Source organism: Oreochromis aureus, linkage group 18 (assembly GCF_013358895.1).
Source record: "Oreochromis aureus strain Israel breed Guangdong linkage group 18, ZZ_aureus, whole genome shotgun sequence".
Taxonomy (NCBI): domain Eukaryota; kingdom Metazoa; phylum Chordata; class Actinopteri; order Cichliformes; family Cichlidae; genus Oreochromis; species Oreochromis aureus.
In genome coordinates this window covers 37527671-37552967 of record NC_052959.1, presented here as the reverse complement: position 1 = coordinate 37552967, position 25297 = coordinate 37527671, and the positions used below count along the sequence as shown (strand labels likewise).

General features: G+C 41.5%; 1 protein-coding gene, 1 long non-coding RNA gene and 1 gene segment (V, D, J or C); 1 reads left to right on the top strand and 2 right to left on the bottom strand.

Moving 5' to 3' along the window:
• Positions 1–6184: 6184 nt before the first annotated feature.
• Positions 6185–9168, bottom strand: LOC116334906 (hepatitis A virus cellular receptor 1 homolog; the record flags this gene model as incomplete). Its single annotated transcript, XM_031758448.2, has 3 exons — positions 9135–9168; positions 8235–8576; positions 6185–6370 (listed from the first exon to the last, which is right to left on the bottom strand). Coding segments are annotated over exons 1-3 (562 nt in total), but the record flags the coding sequence as incomplete, so codon positions are not given.
• Positions 9169–12103: 2935 nt separating this feature from the next.
• On the bottom strand, positions 12104–18909 carry LOC120434165. The segment is given in 3 exon segments: positions 12104–12186; positions 18164–18514; positions 18645–18909. Coding segments are annotated over 3 exon segments (474 nt in total).
• A 2224-nt stretch (positions 18910–21133) lies between these two features.
• On the top strand, positions 21134–21903 carry LOC120434209. Its single transcript, XR_005608992.1, has 3 exons — positions 21134–21272; positions 21345–21517; positions 21596–21903. It is a non-coding gene; the product is annotated as an uncharacterized LOC120434209 (long non-coding RNA).
• The last annotated feature ends 3394 nt before the right edge of the window (positions 21904–25297 follow it).

Below are 25297 nucleotides of genomic sequence, written 5' to 3'. Positions count from 1 at the left end.
GTCTAGCTTTTAATAAATAATTATCGGAATCTTGCAACCAAAGTTTCCATCTGATTTAAAATTTATAGAAATCCGTTATTGTATTTAGGAACTATTAAGTCTAAAATACCCTAAGCTATAGTACTTTTTCTTTGGGGGGGTAACATCTGTGCAGTCTACAATTCTGTTGAAGAAAGATGTTGAATCTATTTCATTATTGTTAAAAAAAAAAAGAAGATGAGGAAGATCGATTTCTGTGTATTTATTTTACATGTGCATTAAATTAAAGTCAATTATTTTCATTAAGCATTATAAGGTGGAGGGTGGGGGGTGGTTCCCTATGTTATTTGCTCGGAGGTGGCAACCCTGCTAGTTAGGTTGTTTAATATTTCCGCTAAGTATTGTTTAGAATGCCAGAATAGGGAGGATGGTGTAGGTTTAAGTTTATTACAATGATCAGTATTACTGTACTGACTATAAAATATTTTGGGTGCAGTGTATTTTTTGTATTTGTTGCATACAGGTATAACAGAATAGCTTTAGTGTTTTGTTTTTTAAAACTTGAGTTTGAACCTATACAAAATGCAGCAAGATATTAAAAAACTGTTTTATTGATTATAAAATACACTATATCAGATTCATATCTGGATATCTGCATATCATATCTGCAAATATCCAAATTTATGATATCGGCATCGGTATCGCACATAGATAAGTGTAGGCTCCTCACAGACACAGAACACTTGACAGGTATCGTGCCATCTCTAGTTTCCACCGGCGTGGAATTACCCAAAATACCAAAAATAGAGAGGTGACAGCCTAATATATGAAACTGGAAAAGACCACCATGTAATCGATTTATTTCAACAAAGTAACTGTATTCTGAATACCACCTTTTTAAACTGTAACTGTAACACAATACAGTTACTCATATTTTGTATTTTAAATACGTAACGCTGGTACATGTATTCTGTTCCTCCCCAACCCTGATGATGAGCAGAGAAAGTATAGAACAGTCCACTGACAGCATGTTGGAGGAGATGTTTCTGATCTCTGTTGAATATTTCAGTTTTTCCCTCGTCTGTAGTTCAGTAACAGCTCGGCTGCTCTCTGAATCTCTGAGAGTCCTTTATGAGCTTCATGTTTACGTATCTGTTTCACTTCCTGTTGGTAGTTTCCATTTCAATTCTACTTGTGTAGGTTGAGCATAAAACACATCCTGAACATCATCCAAAAGTTTGGATTTGACATGAAATAAACCAGCTGTCCCATGTTTTACATTATAAAGTAATATGTTGTCAACTAAAAAGTAAAAATAGCTTATAAATAACTTCTTTAAAACAGAAGAGATTTCCCAGGATTGAAGCCTCTGATACACCACAAGAAATGAGAATCCCCTTAGACACTGAGTCTGCTAACAAACCAACAAAGAACAAAACAAAAATGAGCAAAAAATTATTTACACATGAAAAAATCCCAAAGAAAGAACAATACAGTATCCACATCTGAACCAAAGAGTAAAACAGTGAAATGTGGATTATTAAATATTAGGTCTCTCTCCTCCAAGTCTCTGTTAGTACATGACTTAATAATTGATCAACAAATCGATTTACTCTGCCTTACAGAAACCTGGTTGCAGCAGGATGAATATGTTAGTTTAAATGAATCAACACCCCCGAGTCATTCTAACTACCAGAAACCTCGAAGCACAGGCCGAGGGGCGGTGTGGCAGCAATTTTCACACCAGCCTATTAATTAACGAAAGACCCAGACAGACTTTTAATTCATTTGAAAGCCTGATGCTTAGCCTCGTCCACCCCAGCTGTAAAACTCAGAAACCAGTCTTACTTGTTATCATCTATCGTCCACCTGGGCCTTACATCCATCTCACAGACGTAACATGTACAGCTACTTTCAATATAATTTATATTTATTTAGACTCTTAAGCTCTAATTGATCTGTTAACTTAAGTAATTTTGCTTTAAACATTAAATATTTTGATTTTTATCTTCAAACTTTTCTGCTGTCAGAATTTGACTCACATTTGTGTTTTTCCAGGTAACTAGGTTATGATTTACACTGATGTTTTCCTATGTTAAACTATTTAGAGTGGATTGTAAAGCACCTTGAGGCGACTTTTGTTGTGATTTGGCGCTATATAAATTGAAGTGAATTGAATTGAACTGATTGTATCCAAAAGAACGAGAGAGGTTTAACAGTGTGTGTCTCCCTCTAGTGGATGTTGTGGAGTATTCTGTTGTCTTTGCTCCAAAGGTTTTTGTACAGAGTTTTGGTGTTTCCTGTCACTGTGGGCTGCAGAGCACAGTAGTACACAGCAGAGTCTGTCACTGCAGCAGAGGAGATGTTGAGATCGATTTGTTTTTGATCATCCACAACTTGAACAGACAGTTCAGAGATTTCTTGTTTCATTACTTCTCCTGATGATAAATGATAGATCAGGAACTCTGGTGGTTTTCCAGGATATTGTCGATACCAGTAGAAATGATCATTTCCAGTTGCTTCTCTGGATAATTTATAGGACAGAGTAACAGTGCTGCCTTCTACACTGAACACTTCTTTGTTGGTTGGAGTGAGATCTTCACAGCTGACACCTAAAGGAACAGAAACATATTTGATACTTTTATAAATCATCACAATTCAAATGTATTTCTTTAAACACACAGATTGTAACGTACCTGTTAGAATGGTGAGAATCAGTAAAGAAAGTGCACAATAGTCCAAAGACAACATGTTGAATGAAGGTAAAGTTTATGGTTTGTGTGCTGAACTCTGTTGAATGTGGAGGTTTCTCTCTCTTCTAGTTCAGTAACAGCTCAGCTCCTCCCTGAATCTCTCCTCCTCCTCTCTGATCTGGGTTTGAACTTCTCTCACTTCCTCCTCTTTACACACTAGTAGCAGCATTTTCACTTTCAGGTGGGAGCTCATATTTATGCTCTGTGCTGCTTCAGTCCACAGATGATTCATGCTGTAAATATAAATCAGTGAGGGGAGGCTCAAGACTTTCACACAGTACTGTACAAAGTACTGACAGCCTCACATTAACCTGATCTCACATCTACACAGACACTAACCTCATGCCTGTAAGTCAGGCTGAAATGTCTGTATTAGGCAGTTAGTCTACTAACTGGAAGGTTGATGGTGCAATTCCCTGCTCCTTCAGTCTGAATATTTAGTTTAACTCAGTTTTATTTATAAAGCACTAAATCAAAAAGCACCCCAATGTGTTTTATGTCATAAAGACTCGACAGCATTACAGGGAAAATTCCAACAGCTGATTCCCTGAGAGCAAACACTTGGCAACATTGGGAAGGAAGAACTCCCTCAACTCCTAGAAAATACTACTAATACAGTTACAAATACTGGTACTACAATAATACTACAATTACTTCTGCAAAGAATAATAATTATTATTGGCATGATGTGGAGTTGGAAACATTGAAGATTATGTCTATATGTTCATCGTCTATGACTGAATTTGAAAGTGGAATAATGTAATAGGTTGGTTGAATTTCAATGGGCGGGGCCAGTTATATCTTAGTACCATTAGTTTTTGTAATTTCATCTCAGCCAATCAAGTAGTTTTGTGCTTCCACAGCAGCTTAGTATGATTAACAGAGAATGAGTACTCATGACCATTGATCAGTGGATGCTGATCAATGGTTGTGACAATTTGCATATTAATGATCATAAACTGACCTCACAGCCCATTGTTCATTCAGTGGTGCTGGTTTCAGTCATGGTGCAAAGGTCAGCTGAGACTGAAGACGTCACCTGATGATGATGAAACGTTTCTCCAACTGAAAACATCCAGATGAATAGAATCAACTTTTTAGGATTTGCTTACCTGGATGACTGAGCGTGCATGTTGGTGTTCCAGGATATTGTTAATATCAGAAGATCATTTATACTCATTGAAGCTTTGTTTTTCTGAGGTATTCATGAAATTGTTCACTTTGCCCCTTCATGTGGCAGCCCTGATATCACACCATCATCTTCACACAGGAAATATTCATATTATTTTCCCTCCACTACGATTAATACATGATTTAAATCACTGGAACAACCTCTCAGTGTCATGATTACAGGAATGCATCGACTCTAAAGCAGCCCACATGAGGCTAAAGCTTTACATGCTTTTATTTTGAGAAGGTTCAAAGACAGGGGGGGAGGTAAGTAGGTTTCCTGCAGAGGGACAGAGCAGGGAGACACCAGAGAACTGCCCGAGAGAACGACTGCTTGTTGGGTCTAAACTCAGACCCCGCTGTATCCAGGACTTATTCCCATGAAAGAAAAACAAGGCAACAGTGTTCGATCGATTACTTGCGCAAGGGAGGCCTCTCATCTGTGTCCAGCACGACAATGACCCCCGATGATGGCCTCCTCTCGCTGGCTTTTATTGAGAGACAGTTCACACAAAACACAGCAAAGCAACGCCCACATGCTTCTTAAGGCATTGTATGTATATGTGTGAACTTCTATATGTAAGTAGGAATGTGTGTGTGTGTGTGTGTGTGTGTGTGTGTGTGTGTGTGTGTGTGTTAGACCTCCTGCTGACCAAAGGGTCGTAACCGCAGGAAGCTTACATCAAAAGAAGTAGATCCTCCAGATAGGATGTATCTGCAATAAAACATTACAGCCCCCTACCCAGAAACCCGAGAATCTGGGGGGAAGGACAGTGGAATCCCTATCATCAGAGTTGGCAAGCATAAAAATGACAAACATTTAACAATCCACTCTAACACTGCTGAGTGTCAGTGCAGTCAGAATTGCTTATATAGTATTTATTAGAGTCCTTTCTTGTGTTTCACTTTTAGAGTTTCTGTGTCAGGGAGGTAAGTGAAGGTTTCAGAAGGCTGAGTGGGTGGAGAGTGGATGGGCAGGTGAGTTTTCCAGCTCTGTTACAAGTCAGTCCTTTCCAAACAGCAGACAATGAGAGAATCCTTCAGGTTTCAGGTAACTCAAGTCCACAGAGCTATGAGCAGACACAAGAGAACATGGTGAGGTAACAGAAGCTACAAGCACAAACTCATAAGTCATAAATTAAGAGCTGAATTTCCACCAGAATGAAGACAACAATCTGACAAAGAGTGGATGTTTCAGCTGGACCTTTCATTCCCCAAAACATGAGGAGTTAATGAGATCTGGTTAGGAGGTCACCAACACTACAAGCACCAACCAGCTTGCAGCCAAAGCTCTGCACAGCCCCATCAGCACTGAGTCCCCAGCCTCACTCAGACTGCTGCCAAAGCTCTGCTGGAGGTGGGAGTTGAAGATCACCTGAACCACTTTGATACGCCAGGCCTGTCCAGCATTCTCCCCACCAGCTGACTCAACTCACCCCAGATGGTGATCAGATGACAGCTCAGCTCCTCTCTTCACCAGAGTGTCCAGAACATACTGCTGCAGACCTGATGATGCAATTACAGAGTCAAACATCAACCTATACTGTGGTTAGCACACAAGTCCAGTAAAACAGAAACCACCATTCTGTCACTCTGACACACAAAGTCCTCAGAAGCACAATAGAGTTACCAGATGATGCAGCGTCCAGGATCCTGCTCAGAGACCTCAAGAAGGCCAGGCACAAAGTACCAGAGCAGGACAATGATGAAGGAGAGCATCATCATCTGATGTGACGAGTTCAAAGAGAGTAAATGGAATAAGCATGAGATGGTCTTCCTGGTTGGACTTTTAGCTTCATGTGAGAGATTTTACCTTAAAGAGATAAACCTCTGTTACTCTGTTTATTTTGCTTCTGCTGCATTTTTGCATGTCCTCATCCACTAAATATAAAATAGTGTAAATGAGCAGCTTTGGATGTTTGACAGTTTTTATTGTGTCTGAACGTTCCTACAGTTGGTTTGTGGTTGATGTAGATTTGCTGCTCATGTGAATCCTCCCACAGTGTTTCATTAGCAGCTGTAACCACAGTGACTCTGATAAAACAGGAATTAGCAGAATCCATCTGATATGAAGCTGTGCTTTGAATACCACTTCCTCCTCTTTGAAGAGTAGTCAGATATCTGTGTTCAGGTTTTGTACAGCCTCTTCTACACTTTGTATCACTGTGTTTGTAGAGCACAGTAGTAGAGAGCTGTGTCTGCCAGGGTTAGGGCTGTTATGGTCAGAGTAGTTGATGTAGAAGATGTTTCTGATTTATATCGATTATCAGATATGTATTCACTTGAGTATCCTTTGGCTCCTTTGAAGAGTATAAACTGAGGAGCCAGGATGTCAGAATGATGTCTGTACCAGTGAAGGTAGATATTATAATAATCTGTCTCATAGTTACATGTGAGTTTGACAGATTCTCCTTCTGTTTCGGTGACTTCAGTTTGTTGAGGAGTGATTGAGTCTCCAGCTGTTAGTCCTGGAAAAAGAAAGAAGAAAAGTAGTGAAATGCAGTCTGTATATCTGCTTCACAAGGTCACGATTACATTTGATTCAATTCAATTTGAATTGGGCAAAATTTTGCCTCACGGTCAGAAAACATATAATTTTCATCATTTATCAGTACTGACACTGTGACTTCATCAGAGGTGTGAACATCACAGCAGATGCCTTTGTGTCAAAGTAACTGAGGATAAAACACACAAAAACATGAAGCCGATGTTTCTGGCCTGGCTTTTTATAGCAAATAACCTTAAAAATATTCTGCAGTAGAACAAAAACAAAAGAAAACTATGAATTAACATATGAACATTTCCTGATGATGATGGAGTGAAGCAGAGCAAAGTTATAGAGGTTTGATTAGAGACGCAGCTAAGCAATAAATTGTCGAATTTTAAATTTCTTCTGCATTGAACAGCAGAAATTAGGCTTTTTTTTTTTTTGTCAGAAGACATTTTTGACAAAAAAATGTTAAAAAACAGCGGCCGACAGCCCTGCACACAATCGTAGACTGGTGCGTAATAATCAAGCAATCTCGTTGTGCGTCCACTTCAGTGTGACAAGATCGTTCCAAGCATGTATGAGCAGGAGAAGTTTAAAGTTATGGCTGAACTGTCCCAGGCATCTTCTGCTCTAACTACAAATGTGTGGACCTCCAGGGCAACGGAAAGCCACGTGACCGTGACCGCTCATTATATCACAGCGGAGAGGTAGATACAAAGCCCTGCACTGTCCTATAGATTACATTAGATTAGATGAAACTTTATTTATCCCTCGGATGGGTTCCTCCGTGAAATTCAGTTTCCAGGAGCACAGCACCGACAGAAGTTGCAGAATGTGAGCAGAAATATACCATATATACACATATATAAATACAGAGAATACAAAAGGGATAAATAGAACAAATAGGAAAAAGAATACAAGGGAACGGCACATTTCAAGTATTGTGAGTCTATTACACCGTTGGATATTAACAAAAACTATTGCACAGTGAAAAGGCACTATAGCTACTTGTTCCCCCCTCCTTTGTCCCCATTTCCCCTCCCTCTCCCCTCCAGCGAGGAGTTAAACAGTTTGATGGCGTGTGGGACAAAGGACTTTTTAAGTCTGCTGGTCCTTGACTTTGGGAGAAGCAACCTGTCACTGAACAGACTCCTCTGGTTGTTTATCGCCGTGTGCAGAGGATGCGGAGGCTGCCCAGCATGGTCCATAATGTCCATATTGCACCTTAATTTGTTTTTATATACATGCGTGGAATGAGTCTTCAGTTGAATGTTTTTTAATAGGCAAAAAATACTTAAATAAGTAAACGGCGAGTCGAATTTTTGTCTTTTTTTTCTATTTTTGCTGATCCGAAAATTGATCCGATCCGTGACTTAAAACCGTGATCCGATCCAAACCGTGAGATTTTTGATCCGTTGCACCACTAATGTATATGTAATGTGAAATGTAGTTTTGATCTTCTTTTGCTGTTGCTTCAGTGAATTTTGGTTGGAGAGAGGTGAAACCTGCAGCATCAGAATCTGTGAGCTGTCGGCTTTCAGCCCCAACGGCGTGTCCGTGTAGGTGCTGTCAGGTGACAAACCCAACATCTCACAGATTCTGATGCGCTGGGTCTGCACTTTGTTTTTACATCTTTGTGCTGAATCTGTTTAGCTGCTCTAATTTGCTGTTTTAGCTGTTTGGTGGTTGTTGAAATGAAAGCCTTAACCTGAGATTCTGGCGTTTCTGGTAAAAATACATTTATACTTAAAAACTGATTCAGGATTTAATGAATCGATATCACGTTATTCACGCTAAAATCGTTTTGAAGTGGAAAATCAATAATTGAACCCCACCCCTACCTGTGACCAAGCTCAGATCAAAGTGATGTTTGTCATCGTTGAACCAGCCGGGAATCTCCACCCTGCAGCCGTATCGTCCAGCATCTCTCTCTGTGAGGTTTACGATGGTTAGAGAAACATCTCCGTCCTCCAGTCGGCCCAGCAGCTGATACCTGCTGGAAGTTCTGGTTTCCACTTTATCTCCATCTGTGGAGATCAGCTGATTGGAGCAGCCTCTGGTTGGTATTTCTCCTCGCTGCCAGCACACTGACAGAGCGCCGTGGTATTTCTTGTCATATTTACAGGGCATAGTGACGTTCTGACCTGTTTGACCTTTGACCCTCATGCTGTCACATTCAGAGACTGAAAACAGAAACACAGGAATACTTTGTTACATCAGACCCAAACTCTGCTCAGGACTCACATTAGGTCAGCATCTCATCATTTTCACTGGATTTAATAAAGTTTGAAATCTTCCTCGTGCTCCTTGTGAGTCAGACCAGAGTTTACGGCCCCTTCTGACCTGAACTCTGACCCTCGCTGACCTCAGCCTGTAACCCTGCAGGAGGGTTGGAGTTTAGAGCGAACAAGCTCACGTTACAGCTGTTACTGATGAGACACGAGACAGTACCCACAGGTCGTTCTCACAACACTGCTGCCCTCAGTCCTCTGCACATGTGCACGTATTTACCGCAGAGCCTCAGCCCTGACATAAGTAATAAACTACAGCAGCACAGCTCCTCTTCTCACCTTTACTCACTGCAGTCTGAGTGCTCTGATTCATGGCTAAACAAGACCCAGGCTCATCATGCAAATTCAGTTTAAAGCTACAAATCTGCAGAAGAAGATGCAGCAGTGATGTCAGAGCAGCTAAAATTTATGGGTATAAAGAGTTTCAGAGAAAGAGACAGCAGCAGTTACCTGTGAGCAGCGCAAGCAGCAGCACAAGCTTCATGACGGAGCCTCAGAGCAGCTCAAACACCTGCTGACAGACACCACAGCTGCACGATGCAAGAAATGAAGTCACGTGTAAAACCAGCACGACACACTCTGCTGCTTCATCAGGAACATCCACCCCAATTGCACACATCAGGCCAGGACCAATCAGAGAGCATCTCGCTATTTACTGTGTTCAGTCAGCACACGGACCAATCAGAGAGCAGCTTGTTTGTTTACCGTGTTTGTTTACACACACCTGAGCTGTGATGGCCGATAGGTCCAACGGGGTTTCCCAGCAGGATAAAACCCTGCTCACAGTGGCGTCCATCCTCAGATCATGTGATCTCCTCAGTGAGGCGCTGTGCATGCAGACAGGTCTGTGAGGTTTGTGGTTTCTAACATCAAGTATAACACAGTCATCAATGACATGAGCCTCTGTCCTGTTCGCTCACTTTAGGATGCTTTTTTATCAAAGCAACACAGATTTCTAAACATCCCAGTTTCTTCAGAGTGTGAACGATTTGTGTTCACACCATAACAGTATGAGCACGATTTCACACTGACCTTTCTACTGAGCCACAGCAGAGCTCTGCAGTACAGTGATGCGCTCTAACTCTGTTCACACTGAGGGGTTTTTACACAGTTTACAAATCTCACCAAGGACTCAAGCCGTCACTGAGCATCAGTCCAATAACAATCAGTTCAGACCTGAGACAAAGAATTGCTGATGCTCCCACAGCAGGAGGGCACACAAAGATCTCACAGCGTGTCCGAGTGTGAAGAATTGGAGTGAACCACAGACAGCGGAGAGGTCTGTAAAGACTCCAGTACTGCAGAGACGCTTGTGGGATGTGTAGTCCCAAAGAAGACGATCACTAAGCCGTGTACAGGAGCAGACTGAGAGGTCTCAGGTGTGCAGGACAGACGCCTTCAGCCAGACTGAAGCATCCTTTGGTCGGACGAGCTGAGGCACTGCTCACGGTTGGAGGAAGACCACGCCCCCACAGTGAAGCACGGTGGTGGCAGTATTATGACTCATGGAGGTGTTCATGCTTTTATGGCAGCAGAGAGAGTGATGTTTCTGTGTACCATACTACAGATCTAACCCATCACAGGGCACTGGTTCTCTTATCTTGAAATGCGACCTGATACTCTGTGTTGTTCCATGTGTCTGACTTCCTGCCGCTGGGTGGAGAACCGAGTAGCAGAAAAACAAATTTTTTATTCACTGCAGGTCAGAACAAAGTGAAAGAGAGAGCTTTAAATGGAACCAGTGATGCTGACCACATTTTTAATTACCTGGATCTGCCGTCTGTAGAATAAGTATGTGACTGTATGTAATGTAACCCTGAGATCTCAGGGTGAATTTCTCTAAACGTGACATTTCACTGCTCAGAGTCAAAACAGTTTACTGACCCACATTTCTACAGGTATGGGAGGGAACACCATCAGCATCCACCACACAGCTGTTTATCACGCGTTTGAGCAGCTGGTTGCAGAGTGGCGGTCAACATGGCTTCCTGTTTGCACCAGTTGATTAAGGCTGTTTCCTGCGATTGAATTTTGGACAGCCCAGCTGCCCGCTGTAAGAAATATCTGCAGCTGGACTCATGACAAATATTTTAAAGTTCCTCCAAAAAAAAGTTAATTTGGGTTAAAGGAAATAATTTGTTTAATTTTTATGTTTCGGTAAAATGAAAGCATTTTCCTGTGGGAGGATTTAGTGTCTAATGCTTTAATTGTGTGCACACATGGAGCACCCACAGTGTCTTTGTACAGTGACAATAACAGTCTATTCTGTAAGTGTCAGTAATGGAGGTGAAAAGATTTTTCTCCCCTTCAGGGAATCGAACCTCGGTCCTCCCTCGGGAGGTTGGGATTGTTTAGCTAAACAGTCCTAAACCATTTCTCGTTCATTCTCCATGGTAGTGCTAAACCACTATGGATGCAATATATTTTTGGCCACTATGGTCTTCCAGCGCTGGTAGGAGTTTGGGTCATGGCATTTTTAAAACTTTCTCTTTCCAGAGCTTCATGTTCAGTAACCACGGGTAAGAAACGTCATCTGAAATAAGAGAAACCTACAGAATGAATATCCAGCTGTATTTTAAAGGCTTATCGGATTCATGAGCTTCAGTCGTTTGGTTAAACAGTTTGCTGCTGTGCACTCAGTCACACATGACTGAGTGAAGTACATAGTTATTCATGTGGTAAGTGTGTGAAACCACGGGAACCTGAACTGATAACAAACTGGTAAGTCAAAGTAAATTAAACTCAGCGTGTACCTGGCTGTTTCAGAGTGTAGCAGTTTTTTTTTGTTTTTTTGTATTTTTTTTTCTTTTGAATGAAGCTTTAATCCACTGATGAGAACGACCTTCTCCACAAACTAACTGGCTCTGTGGGAATCCCCACTGATGCACAGTGAGCAAGAAGACATGTACATGTTGTCAGAAGAACATTTGTTTTACTTTGTGGCTCTTTGGTTAGTTTGATGTTGTGTGATCCAACAGGAAGTAATCCATGTTACTTTAAGTAACTTTCCAGTACATTTAAATGCTTCACTTATATTAAACTACGATCTATAGTTTAATGTTTTCATGACCCTTTGGGTGCAGATGTAATCCTTCTTTATTAATAACTGAACGTCTGAGCCATTTCTATTATTTTGTCCAGTTTAACAGCTCAGCTGCAGAAGGCTGAACATTATGGGCTGTGATGAAACTGCTTCCCTGACAGGAATGAAATGGTTGAAGAAAACAAGTTTTCTAATTAGTTTAATTATTAAAATTGAATATTTAATCATTAGTATAAACAGAACTACATACAAGAACCTGTACGTCACAGTACGTCGAGTGCTGCTAAATGTAACAGCTTTAGTACATTTCTGCAGTTCAACAGTAAAGTTTTAAATGGTCTCACCTGTATCAGGAGACTTCAACTGGAATAAAAAGTCAGCTGTCAGGTTTGGTGTAGAACGTGTTGGGCATGCTGTGTTTGAACCCCTCTGATGGTCGGAGCTCTGAGTACACCCACACTGGAGAAACAAACAGCAAAGTACTCAGTCAGTTCAAAATGAATTGAACTATGATGAAGTGATAGTTGTGGCTCTTTCCATACACAGATTTTTGTTCCTCCACCCAACTGAGAGACATACTAAGTTTGGACCTGCCAGCATCTTTGCTGTGCTGAGAACAAGAACCTATGTTGCTCATCAAAGTGAGTGAAGTGCTTCGCTTCGATCATAGCGGCCAGCCTCGTGGGGTTTTGAACAGCCGTTCCACTTTCTTTAATCTTTGGTCAGCCAGGGCCGAGCCAGCTCCGATTAGCAAGAACCCTGTTATCATGGTTCTGAACAGGTAGATAACTTCGATGTCTTCAATCAACAGTCCTGCCAGGCACGTGATGTGCCACTTGCTCTAAACCTCCATTGTGTATCCGCATGCTGGTGCAATATAATAATTTATGTTTCTGAGAAAGACATGTAAAGTGTTCGTAAAGATTCTTATCCTTTCACATAGATTGTTGCCAGCAAAAGAAAGAAGCATTGTGAAGTTTGTGGACCCACGATGGACAGAAAAACACAATTTACATGCACCCAGTGCAAGACGTACATTTACAATACACACACATTGAAACTCTGCCTCTCATGTATGGTATAGTCTGGCATGAAAATAGTCATGTTCAATGGGACTGATGTGTTCTTCAGACAGATGTTGTGCAAACTAACCAGAGTAGGTTAAATTTCTAATGAAGTTTAAATAAATACACCACACGTTTGGAAAAACTTGCTTCATTTGTACATTTGTTCACTATTTCCCAGTTATGCCTGTTTTATGATGCATTTCCTTATTTTGTTACATTTAATTGAGAAAAAAGCAAAAATGAATCCTATTTCTATTCATAAATGTAATTTAACAATGGTAAAGGGAACAAATGTAACATGTTTTGTTTATATTATCTGCTGAGAATTTTAACAAAAAAGGTTTAAATATGTGATATTAAATATGTTGAATTAAAAGCTCACTGGGTCCACTAGGCCCTGCAAGACTCTGTGTAGCCAAAAAACGAAGACCTTATAAGGATTTAAAGGCCAAATTCAATTCAGTTTTATTTATACAGCACCAAATCACAACAACAGTCACTTCAAGGCACTTTATATTGTAAGGTAGCGTGTAGCTCTCTTCACAACAACACAGACACAGGTCAGTTCTTTGAAACAACATTTGTTACTTGGGCTTTTCTCTCCTCCTTAGTTACACCATCGCCAAAACGCTGTGAGAACTGTTTATATGAGTGAACAGTACAAAAAAATTAGTAACTTTACAATACATATAATTAGTTCAAACATAAAAGAAAAACATTTCTCAAATGACAAATACCTTGTTATCCTTATCCTTGTCCTGAAAAGAGGTCTTTAAGTCTTTCTGTTGCTTTGCTTTCAATAAACTTTTAGCCTAGCAGGACTTCATGAGAGACATCTCCTTACCCGCAGTCCATGAGTCTCATATACTCTCACTAAGGGTTTTCTCACGAGACATTAGCTCTTACACATTACACATGTACATTTTGAATGAAGACATTTTTTAACCCTAAATTATATATTCACGAAATGATGTAAATCCATTATAAATCAATCATCCACATCATGAGATCTACATAGAACATTGTTAACAGCATTTACATAGACCCTACAGTAATACATACAGAGAAAAACCCAACAATCATATGACCCCCTATGAGTGCAAGCACTTTGGTGACAGTGGGAAGGAAAAACTCCCTTTAACAGGAAGAAACCTCCGGCAGAACCAGGCTCAGGAGGGCGGGCCATCTGCTGCGACCGGTTGGGGTGAGAGAGAGGAAGACAGGATAAAGACATGCTGTGGAAGAGAGACAGAGATTAATAACAGATATGATTCGATGCAGAGAGGTCTATTAACACATAGTGAGTGAGAAAGGTGACTGGAAGGAAAAACTCAATGCATCATGGGAATCCCCCGGCAGCCTCACGTCTATTGCAGCATAACTAAGGGAGGATTCAGGGTCACCTGGTCCAGCCCTAACTATATGCTTTAGCAAAAAGGAAAGTTTTAAGCCTAATCTTGAAAGTAGAGATAGTGTCTGTCTCCTGAATCCAAACTGGAAGCTGGTTCCACAGAAGAGGGCCTGAAAACTGAAGGCTCTGCCTCCCATTCTACTTTTAAATACTCTAGGAACAACAAGTAGGCCTGCAGTGTGAGAGCGAAGTGCTCTAATAGGGTGATATGGTACTACAAGGTCATTAAGATAAGATGGGGCCTGATTATTTAAGACCTTGTATGTGAGGAGCAGGATTTTGAATTCAATTCTGGATTTAACAGGAAGCCAATGAAGGAAGCCAAAACAGGAGAAATCTGCTCTCTCTTTCTAGTCCCTGTCAGTACCCTTGCTGCAGCATTTTGGATCAGCTGAAGACTTTTCAGGGAGTTTTAGGACATCCTGATAATAATGAATTACAGTAGTCCAGCCTGGAAGTAATAAATGCATGAACTAGTTTTTCAGCATCACTCTGAGACAGGATATTTCTAATTTTAGAGATGTTGCACAAATGGAAGCAAGCAGTCTTACATATTTGTTTAATATGTGCGTTGAAGGACATGTCCTGGTCAAAAATGACTCAAGGTTCCTCACAGCATTACTGGAGGCCAAGGTAATGCCATCCAGAGTAAGAATCTGCTTAGATACCATATTTCTAAGATTTTCAGGGCCGAGTACAATAACCTCAGTTTGATCTGAATTAAGAAGCAGAAAGTTAGCGGCCATCCAGGTCTTTATGTCTTTAAGACATTCCTGCAGTTTAACTAATTGGTGTGTGTTACCTGGCTTCATGGATAGATAGAGCTGCGTGTCATCTGCATAGCAGGAAAATTTATGCTATGTCTTCTAATGATGCTGCCTAAGGGAAGCATGTATAATGTAAATAGAATTGGTCCTAGCACTGAACCCTGTGGAACACTGATAGGTTTGTAGCTTGAACCTATTCGCTGGAACGTTAAAGGCAATGTGATTACACAGCAAGCAAGACCCGAGTAGGCAACATTCTTTATGTTTCACGTGCACGGAGAGAACTGGACAGGCGCCGCCCTTCGCTTGACCCCAGTTGCTCTCGTCCGCCCCGTAACACTGCTCTTTTATTGTGGTTACATGAATATGCATAGGTTCATTAACATATGACATCTTACATAGGTATACATGTGAACAAAGAATACCCTCTGTGTGTGTGTGTGTGTGCGTGTGTGTGTGTGCGTGGGGTCAAGATGTGACCCCAGGAAGACTCCACAAAGCCGTCCATCTAAACAAAAGGCTCTTATACTTAACCAGATATACGTGTATTTGCTATACCATATATCAGCAAGAGAAAATACGACCTCTCCTAGGAGGTGTGTGATCTATGCCAGAACACTCTGAGGAGGAGTGAACACACTCCCCTCTTCATGCTACACAGAGTTGTTACAGACCTCCTAGGATGAGACATTCTTTCAATCCACAAATGATTATATACTTCTAAGCATATATGAGTAAATATTTCTAAGCATAAATGACAATAAACAATACAAATCTAACAGTGAGTATTTATTGAACCGGAGTAGATACAAACAATAGAGGCGGGAGAACATGAAACTGGAAAACCTAAACTGGGCAAACTAACAAAACAAACCAGAAACGTAGGTGCAGGGGGGCACAGGAAAATCCACAGGAAGACGGACGGTGAGACTCAGGGAGCCCGAGGGGAACAACACAGACGAACCAGCAACGACTAAGACAGAAGACACGACTTAAAAACACTCAGAGAACACAGGGAGATTACACACAGGTGGGGGACACAGCTGGGAGTGATTAACGTCACGAGACTAGGGAGGCAAACTGAAAACACTCACATAAGACGCAGACCTTCACAATAAAACAGGAAACACATACACGCAAAGACACAGACTAGGAAACGTGGACTTAACACAGGAATAGATGGGCAGAACAGAATAACACTAAACAGGAGGAACAACAGAACCAAAATCACACTAAGAGAAAACACAAAACGCTGGGTCAAAAGGACCCAGGATCATGACAGGATGATTATTGGTAATTTTTTCTCTAATGATAAAAATTTTATTTGTGAAGAAGTTCATGAAGTCATTACTAGTTAATGTTAAAGGGATGGTTGGCTCAGTAGAGCTCTGACTGTTTGTCAGCCTGGCTACAGTGCTGAAGAGAAACCTGGGGTTGTTCTTATTTTCTTCAATCAGTGATGAATAGTAAGATGTTCTGGCTTTGCGGGAGGGCTTTCTTATAAAGCAGCAAACTATTTCTCCAGGCTAAATGATGATCCTCTAAATTTGTGACACGCCATTTCCTCTCCAGCTTACGAGTTATCTGCTTTAGGCTACGTGTTTGAGAATTATACCACGGAGTCAGGTACTTGGATTTGAGGCCTTAGTTTTCACAGGAGCTACAGTATCCAGAGTCGCATGCGTAGTGAGGAGGTAAAATTATTAACAAGATGATCGACCTCTGTTGGAGTAGCGTTCAGGTAGCTGCTCTGCTCTATGTTGGTACAGGGCATTGAAGATGATAACAGTGGGTGGATTATATTCTTAAACTTAGTTACAGCGCTTTCAGAAAGACATCTACTGTGATAAAGTCTACTCTCCACTGCTGTGTAATCAATTATTGTAAATGTAAATGTTATCAGGAAATGATCAGACAGCAGAGGGTTTTCAGGAAACACTGTTAAATGTTCAGTTTCTATGCCATATGTTAAAACAAGATCTAGAGTGTGATTAAAGTGGTGGGTGGGTTCTTTTACATTTTGAGAGAAGCCAATTGAGTCTAATAACAGATTAAATGCCATGTTGAGGCTGTCATTTTTAGCATCTACATGGATGTTAAAATCACCCACAATAATTATTTTATCTGAGCTGAGCACTAAATCAGATAAAAAGTCTGAGAAATCAGAGAGAAACTCTGTGTAAGGCCCAGGTGGACGATAGATGATAACAAGTAAGACTGGTTTCTGAGTTTTACAGCTGGGGTGGACGAGGCTAAGCATCAGGCTTTCAAATGAATTAAAAGTCTGTCTTGGTCTTTTGTTAATTAATAGGCTGGTGTGAAAAATTGCTGCCACACCGCCCCTCGGCCTGTGCTTCGAGGTTTCTGGTAGTTAGAATGACTCGGGGTGTTGATTCATTTAAACTAACATAATCATCCTGCTGCAACCAGGTTTCTGTAAGGCAGAGTAAATCAATTTGTTGATCAATTATTAAGTCATGTACTAACAGAGACTTGGAGGAGAGAGACCTAATATTTAATAATCCACATTTCACTGTTTTACTCTTTGGTTCAGATGTGGATACTGTATTGTTCTTTTTTTGTGATTTTTATGTTTAAATTGTTTATTGCTGGTTTTAGTTTGTTTTTGTCTGTTTGGGAGCTGACACAGTCTCAATGGAGATGGGGTTTTGGGGGGGTAGCAGGAGGAGAGAAGCTGCAGAGAGGCGTGTAAGACTGCAACTCTGATGCTGGAGAGGAGTTTGTTCAGGGACCTCGTTTCCATCACACCTTCAAACATGTCCAGTTTGCAGCCAATCAAAGAGCCATGATGATGATGATGTCACCAGCTGAAGGACCTCAGCTTCCAGAGAAAACAGAGCCTGCTCGTCTCCTTGTCTCCGGTCTCTGTGTTGGTCTTCCAGTTCAGCCCAGTTCAGAGTCTAAGGTGAACATGGTGAACAGGAATGGAGACAGCACTGTCCTCTGTAGAGCTTCTGTACAGCAGCTGGTCAGTGATGTAGTTGGTAATTATTAGATGATGGATGTGTTTACTGACAGCTGCTGCAGCTTCTCTCTCAGCAGCAGTTTCTCAGTTGTGTTAAAAAAACTTGAAAATCAAAGACGATGGTCCTCAGTGTGTCATCAGTCCAATGACACAAGAATCAGAGGTTTAACAGTGTGTGGCTCCCTCTAGTGGATGTTGTGGAGTATTCTGTTGTCTTTGCTCCAAAGGTTTTTGTACAGAGTTTTGGTGTTTCCTGTCACTGTGGGCTGCAGAGCACAGTAGTACACAGCAGAGTCTGTCACTGCAGCAGAGGAGATCTCCAGATCTGCACGTTTCTCTGTTTTGTCAATGTGAGCTGAGAATCCCGACACAGCTTCATGAACTGATCCTCCCTCTGTGATGTAGAGCAGGAACTCTGGTCTGGATCTCTGGTATTGTCGGTACCACTGGATATTGTTGATAGAACCATCATATGTACAGGTCAGGTTGATGTTTCCTCCCTCTACAACAGCTTCTTCAGCACGTTCCTGCTTTATGCTGTTCATGGAGCCCAAAGCTGCAAATGAATGATTCATGTCAGTCAGTCTTTTTCTTTCTTTGTGAGCATAATGAGATGAAGAAATCTGCTAATAATAACTCTGATCAAATCTTGTCACAATGAGACTTTTCTGTGTTCTAACACTCACCTATGCAGTGAGAGAAAAGTACAAACAGGTAAAGGAACATGTTTCAGGTGTTGAAGTCACACAGCAGATGAACAAAGTTCAGCAGAATGAAAAGACTAAGCAGCCTCTCTGCTGCACAGCCTTCTCCTCAACATCAGGCTGTAGTTCTGCAGAAAGAGACCATCTCATTGGCTGAGTTCAGCATCAGTGGGTGGAGTCAGAGAGAAACCTGTTTAGAGTCTTTATGAACAGCGAACCATCTGCTGGTTGTTTTTACAGCTGTTCTTGTTGCATATGTGTTTCTTTCAGACTGAAACGTTTTGGAGGAGAGTATTTGAATTACTAATAAAAATAATAATTCACTGAGATTTAGAGATAAATCTGTTCCTACACTGTTATTAACACTGGGAGCACTGAATGTATCCTGTTATGTTTTGGACATGGCTGTGATAGCTGAAGCTGCCATGAGAGAGTGTGTGGGAGATGAGAGAGAGTTTCCTCCACTTGTGTTGGTTTATGAGGAAGACCAGTTACAGTTTTTTCTGAATGCTTAAACCCTAACTGTGATTCTTATAGCACAATTTCTAAAACTATTAATACTTATAGCAAAACCACTCACTGAGTTTGCCAAACTAAAAGCACAAACACTGCTTTGCACTCAGTTTGCCATTTTGTAACACACACTTTGCAAACCTGTAGCTACAATCCACTGCACAGCACTCTTTTTGCAGAACTGTAAACACAACTCACTGCTTTACACTCAATTTGCAAAGGATCAACACACTCCTAGCAAAACTATACACATTTATGGCCATTATTTACACTATTTTGCCAACTGTCTGGCACACTGTCACATGTGAAAACTGTTTTAGATAATTAGTTCACTTTGCAATCAGCCTAAGCACTATAATACAGGTAAGCTGTGTGTGTGGAGTACAATGGAGGGAGCAGGAAGAGTGAGAAGTAGAGGAGGCCGAGGAAGAGGACGTGGAGGTGAAGAAGTAGGACGAAGAGGACAACACGGACAAGGAGGAGCAAGAGGAGGACGAGGAGGGGGAGAGGAAGGGTAAGAAGAGTAAGAAATAGAATTGCTGATGACATCAGAGCTACAATAGTGGACCATGTAATCAACCGTGGAGTGACCCTGAGGGAAGCTGGCCAACGGGTTCAGCCTAACTTGAGCCGCTACACTGTAGCAAGCATCATAAGGACATTTTGAAATGAGAGTCGGTTAGTACAGTCACTTTGCACTAAGATCTGTAGCACTGCCATGCTAATGAGAAACACAACAATAGCATAGATGTAAAATTCCAGAAGATATTTTCCCCTGTGCCTTGGACTAGAGCAGCGCCCCCCAACCCCGACCTCGGACCGGTACCAGCCCGTGAGTCGTTTGGTACCGGGCATGAGAGTTGAGGCTCAGGTGTGAAATGTATGGTTTTAGGGTTTTATCGGTTTTCAGCGTTATTTTGTTATCGCTTTTATCGTTAACTCGCTTTTCCTGGGTCTTTTCACGTGTGTTATGAATAAATCTTCTTTTTTGGTACCGGTACTAGTTTTATTTTGTTGTGTTTATCCGCGACACCTTAAAGGCTGGTCCGTGAAAATATTGTCTGGCATAAACCGTCCGTGGCACAAAAAGGTTGGGGACCGCTGGACTAGAGGACATTTCATGTGATGTAGACGAAATTTTGTGGCCAGATCCACAGAGATGACACAATGTAGACTGATTTCTTTTTTCCTCAGTGAAATTACTATTTCGTTTTGACTTGGAAATAAACACTTGTGTTTGTTTTGATGTGTGAATAAACACCAGTACTTGAAGTTTGGATCCCTCTATGCTTACGGATCTATGACAAAAGTATGAGCTCAAACTGACATAGCCTACCTTGTGCACAGAGAAAGCAAAAGCCAGATGTGTTTTTCATTCATACCATCAGTGTGTAGTTGGTGCATTGTGTGCTTATTAATTTGATGGCTTGTGTTTACTGTCTGATACAAAAATACCATTTTTACAAAGGTGTGATGAGTTAAGCAAAGGTTATTCGCTTTTACAAGAAAACTACAATGTTTTGTTGATTGGGTGAAGAGTTTTCTTATTTGTGTGTAGAGTTTTGCAAAAATAGCCAATAGTTACAAAAAATGTGCTCAAGCCATCAGAAAAAACTGTAATGAGATCTGGTTAGGAGGTCACCAACACTACAAGCACCAACCACCTTGCAGCCAAAGCTCTGCACAGCCCCATCAGCAATGAGTCCCCAGCCTCACTCAGACTGCTGCCAAAGCTCTGCTGGAGGTGGGAGTTGAAGATCACCTGAACCACTTTGATACACCAGGCCTGTCCAGCATTCTCCCCCACCACCTGACTCAGCTCACCCCCAGATGGTGATCAGATGACAGCTCAGCTCCTCTCTTCACCAGAGTGTCCAGAACATACTGCTGCAGACCTGATGATGCAATTACATGCTTTGGCTTTGTGGTTAGTGTCATGGTCCGGGTGAATCTGAGTAACTTTCCACAGCATCAGCTATCCTCCTCTGGGTGGAGCCCTTCTTGCCCCTCCCCGTTCCTCAGCTGCAGGCAATTATTCTGGCAGTATTTAGGAGCAGCGCACACAATGAGTCTTCGCCAGATCGTCTGCTAACCTCAGTTAGTTCACAGCCTCATGTTTTTGTGCGTCTCTGAGTGTGTGTTACTTACCTCCCTTTTCCTGTCTCCTAGTCGGTACCTGGACTCATCATCCAAACCCTGCCATAGCCACGCTTCTGGATTCCGGTCAGCTGCTGCTTGATCCTTTTCAGGCAAAGGGCCATTCACACCTGCCTGCCTCCCTGCACACCCGTAAAGGACTCAGTACTCGCCCGGACCTCGCCTCACCTCCAGCTTATCCCCACGTAAGCCATCTCAGCCTATATACTGGGAAACTCTCACAACTCCCTGGACCGTTCTGATTATCCTCTCCTTCGTTTCAGTGACCCTGGTCTGCCACAGCTTCCACCTGCCCCACTCCAGCCCTCAGCAGTTTAGTGATCTGACAGTTCCATGCTTAGCCTAAGCCCAGCACTCACAGACATCACGCTTTTGCACAAAGTTAAATCTTGTTATTGTCTTGACAATCTCAGTTAGGAATTCTGGCAAATAAAAGTTTTTGTTTTTTGCAAATCACTTCAAGCCTCCGGTCTTTTGGTTCTGCGCATGAGTCCTTTCCACTTCACGGGCCTCTGAGCCATGACAGGTTAGCACACAAGTCCAGTAAAACAGAAACCACCATTCTGTCACTCTGACACACAAAGTCCTCAGAAGCACAACAGAGTTACCAGATGATGCAGCGTCCAGGATCCTGCTCAGAGACCTCAAGAAGGCCAGGCACAAAGTACCAGAGCAGGACAATGATGAAGGAGAGCATCATCATCTGATGTGATGAGTTCAAAGAGAATAAATGGAATAAACATGAGATGGTCTTCCTGGTTGGACTTTTAGCTTCATGTGAGAGATTTTACCTTAAAGAGATAAACCTCTGTTACTCTGTTTATTTTGCTTCTGCTGCATTTTTGCATGTCCTCATCCACTAAATATAAAATAGTGTAAATGAGCAGCTTTGGATGTTTGACAGTTTTTATTGTGTCTGAACGTTCCTACAGTTGGTTTGTGGTTGATGTGGATTTGCTGCTCATGTGAATCCTCCCACAGTGTTTCATTAGCAGCTGTAACCACAGTGACTCTGATAAAACAGGAATTAGCAGAATCCATCTGATATGAAGCTGTGCTTTGAATACCACTTCCCTCCTCTTTGAAGAGTAGTCAGATATCTGTGTTCAGGTTTTTGTACAGCCTCTTCTACACTTTGTTCAATTCAATTCAATTCAATTTTATTTATATAGCGCCAAATCACAACAAAAGTCGCCTCAAGGCGCTTTATATTGTACAGTAGATAGCACAATAATAAATACAGAGAAAACCCAACAATCATATGACCCCTATGAGCAAGCACTTTGGCGACAGTGGGAAGGAAAACTCCTTTTAACAGGAAGAAACCTCCGGCAGAACCAGGCTCAGGGAGGCGGCCATCTGCTGCGACCGGTTGGGGTGAAAGAAGGAAAACAGGATGAAAGACATGCTGTGGAAGAGAGACAGAGATTAATAACAGATATGATTCGATGCAGAGAGGTCTATTAGCACATAGTGAGTGAGAAAGGTGACTGGAAGGAAAAACTCAATGCATCATGGGAATCCCGGCAGCCACGCTCTATTGCAGCATAACTAAGGAGGACTCAGGGTCACCTGGTCCAGCCCTAACTATATGCTTTAGCAAAAGGAAAGTTTTAAGCCTAATCTTGAAAGTAGAGATAGTGTCTGTCTCCTAATCCAAACTGGAAGTTGGTTCCACAGAAGAGGGGCCTGAAAACTAAAGGCTCTGCCTCCCATTCTACTTTTAAATACTCTAGGAACAACAAGTAGGCCTGCAGTGCAAGAGCGAAGTGCTCTAATAGGGTGATATGGTACTACAAGGTCATTAAGATAAGATGGGGCCTGATTATTTAAGACCTTGTATGTGAGGAGCAGGATTTTGAATTCAATTCTGGATTTAACAGGAAGCCAATGAAGGAAGCCAAAACAGGAGAAATATGCTCTCTCTTTCTAGTCCCTGTCAGTACTCTTGCTGCAGCATTTTGGATTAGCTGAAGGCTTTTCAGCGAGTTTTAGGACATCCTGATAATAAAGAATTACAGTAGTCCAGCCTGGAAGTAATAAATGCATGAACTAGTTTTTCAGCATCACTCTGAGACAGGATATTTCTAATTTTAGAGATGTTATGCAAATGGAAGAAAGCAGTCTTACATATTTGTTTAATATGTGCGTTGAAGGACATGTCCTGGTCAAAAATGACTCAAGGTTTCTCACAGTGTTACTGGAGGCCAAGGTAATGCCATCCAGAGTAAGAATCTGCTTAGATACCATATTTCTAAGATTTTCAGGGCCGAGTACAATAACCTCAGTTTTATCTGAATTAAGAAGCAGAAAGTTAGCGGCCATCCAGGTCTTTATGTCTTTAAGACATTCCTGCAGTTTAACTAATTGGTCTGTGATACCTGGCTTCATGGATAGATAGAGCTGCGTGTCATCTGCATAGCAGTGAAAATTTATGCTATGTCTTCTAATGATGCTGCCTAAGGGAAGCATGTATAATGTAAATAGAATTGGTCCTAGCACTGAACCCTGTGGAACACCATAATTGACCTTAGTGTCTGAAGAGGACTCTCCATTTACATGTACAAATTGGAGTCTATTAGATAGATATGATACAAACCACTGTAGTGCAGTACCTGTAATACCTACAGCATGTTCTAATCGCTCTAATAGGATATTATGGTCAACAGTATCGAACGCAGCACTGAGGTCTAGCAGGACAAGCACAGAGATGAGTCCACTGTCAGAGGCCATAAGAAGATCATTTGTAACCTTCACTAAAGCTGTTTCTGTGCTGTGCTGAGCTCTGAAACCTGACTGAAACTCTTCAAATAAGCCATTCCTCTGCAGATGATCAGTTAGCTGTTTGACAACTACTCTTTCAAGGATGTTTGATATGAAAGGAAGGTTGGAGATTGGCCTATAATTAGCTAAGACAGCTGGGTCTAGAGATGGCTTTTTAAGTAAAGGTTTAACTACAGCCACCTTGAAGGCCTGTGGTACATAGCCGATTATTAGAGATAGGTTGATCATATTTAAGATTGAAGCATTAATTAATGGCAGGACTTCTTTGAGCAGTTTTGTAGGAATGGGGTCTAAAAGACACGTTGATGGTTTGGAGGAATTAATTATTGAAGTTAATTCAGAAAGATCAATTGGAGAAAAGAGTCTAACTTAACATTGATGGTACTAAAAGTAGCTGTAGATAATATTACATCTGTGGGATGATTATTGGTAATTTTTTCTCTAATGATAAAAATTTTATTTGTGAAGAAGTTCATGAAGTCATTACTAGTTAACGTTAAAGGGATGGTTGGCTCAGTAGAGCTCTGACTTTTTGTCAGCCTGGCTACAGTGCTGAAGAGAAACCTGGGGTTGTTATTTTCTTCAATCAGTGACGAATAGTAAGATGTTCTGGCTTTGCGGAGGGCTTTCTTATAAAGCAGCAAACTTTGTATCACTGTGTTTCTAGAGCACAGTAGTAGAGAGCTGTGTCTGCCAGGGTTAGGGCTGTTATGGTCAGAGTAGTTGTTGTAGAAGATGTTTCTGAGTCATATCTTCTATTAGGGATATATTGAGCTGTGCTCCCTTTTCCATATTTCCAGAGTATAAACTGAGGAGCCTGAAGGTCAGAATGATGTCTGTACCAGTGAAGGTCAGCAACACTTGCACTTGTCTCATAGCTACATGTGAGTTTGACAGATTCTCCGTCTGTTGCAGTGACTTCAGTTTGTTGAGGAGTGATTGAGTCTCCAGCTGTGAGTCCTGGAAAAAGAAAGAAGAAAAGTAGTGAAATGCAGTCTGTATATCTGCTTAATGCAGCAGCTTCAACTAAACTTTAATCCCTGTTCTTAAACTCACCTATAATGTGAGATAGAAGCAAAAAGAGGTGCAGCAACATGTCTTTGGAGTTATTAAAGCCAGACAGAAAGCACACGAACAATGTTCTTCCACTGCAGCACAATGACCAACAAATAATGTCATTG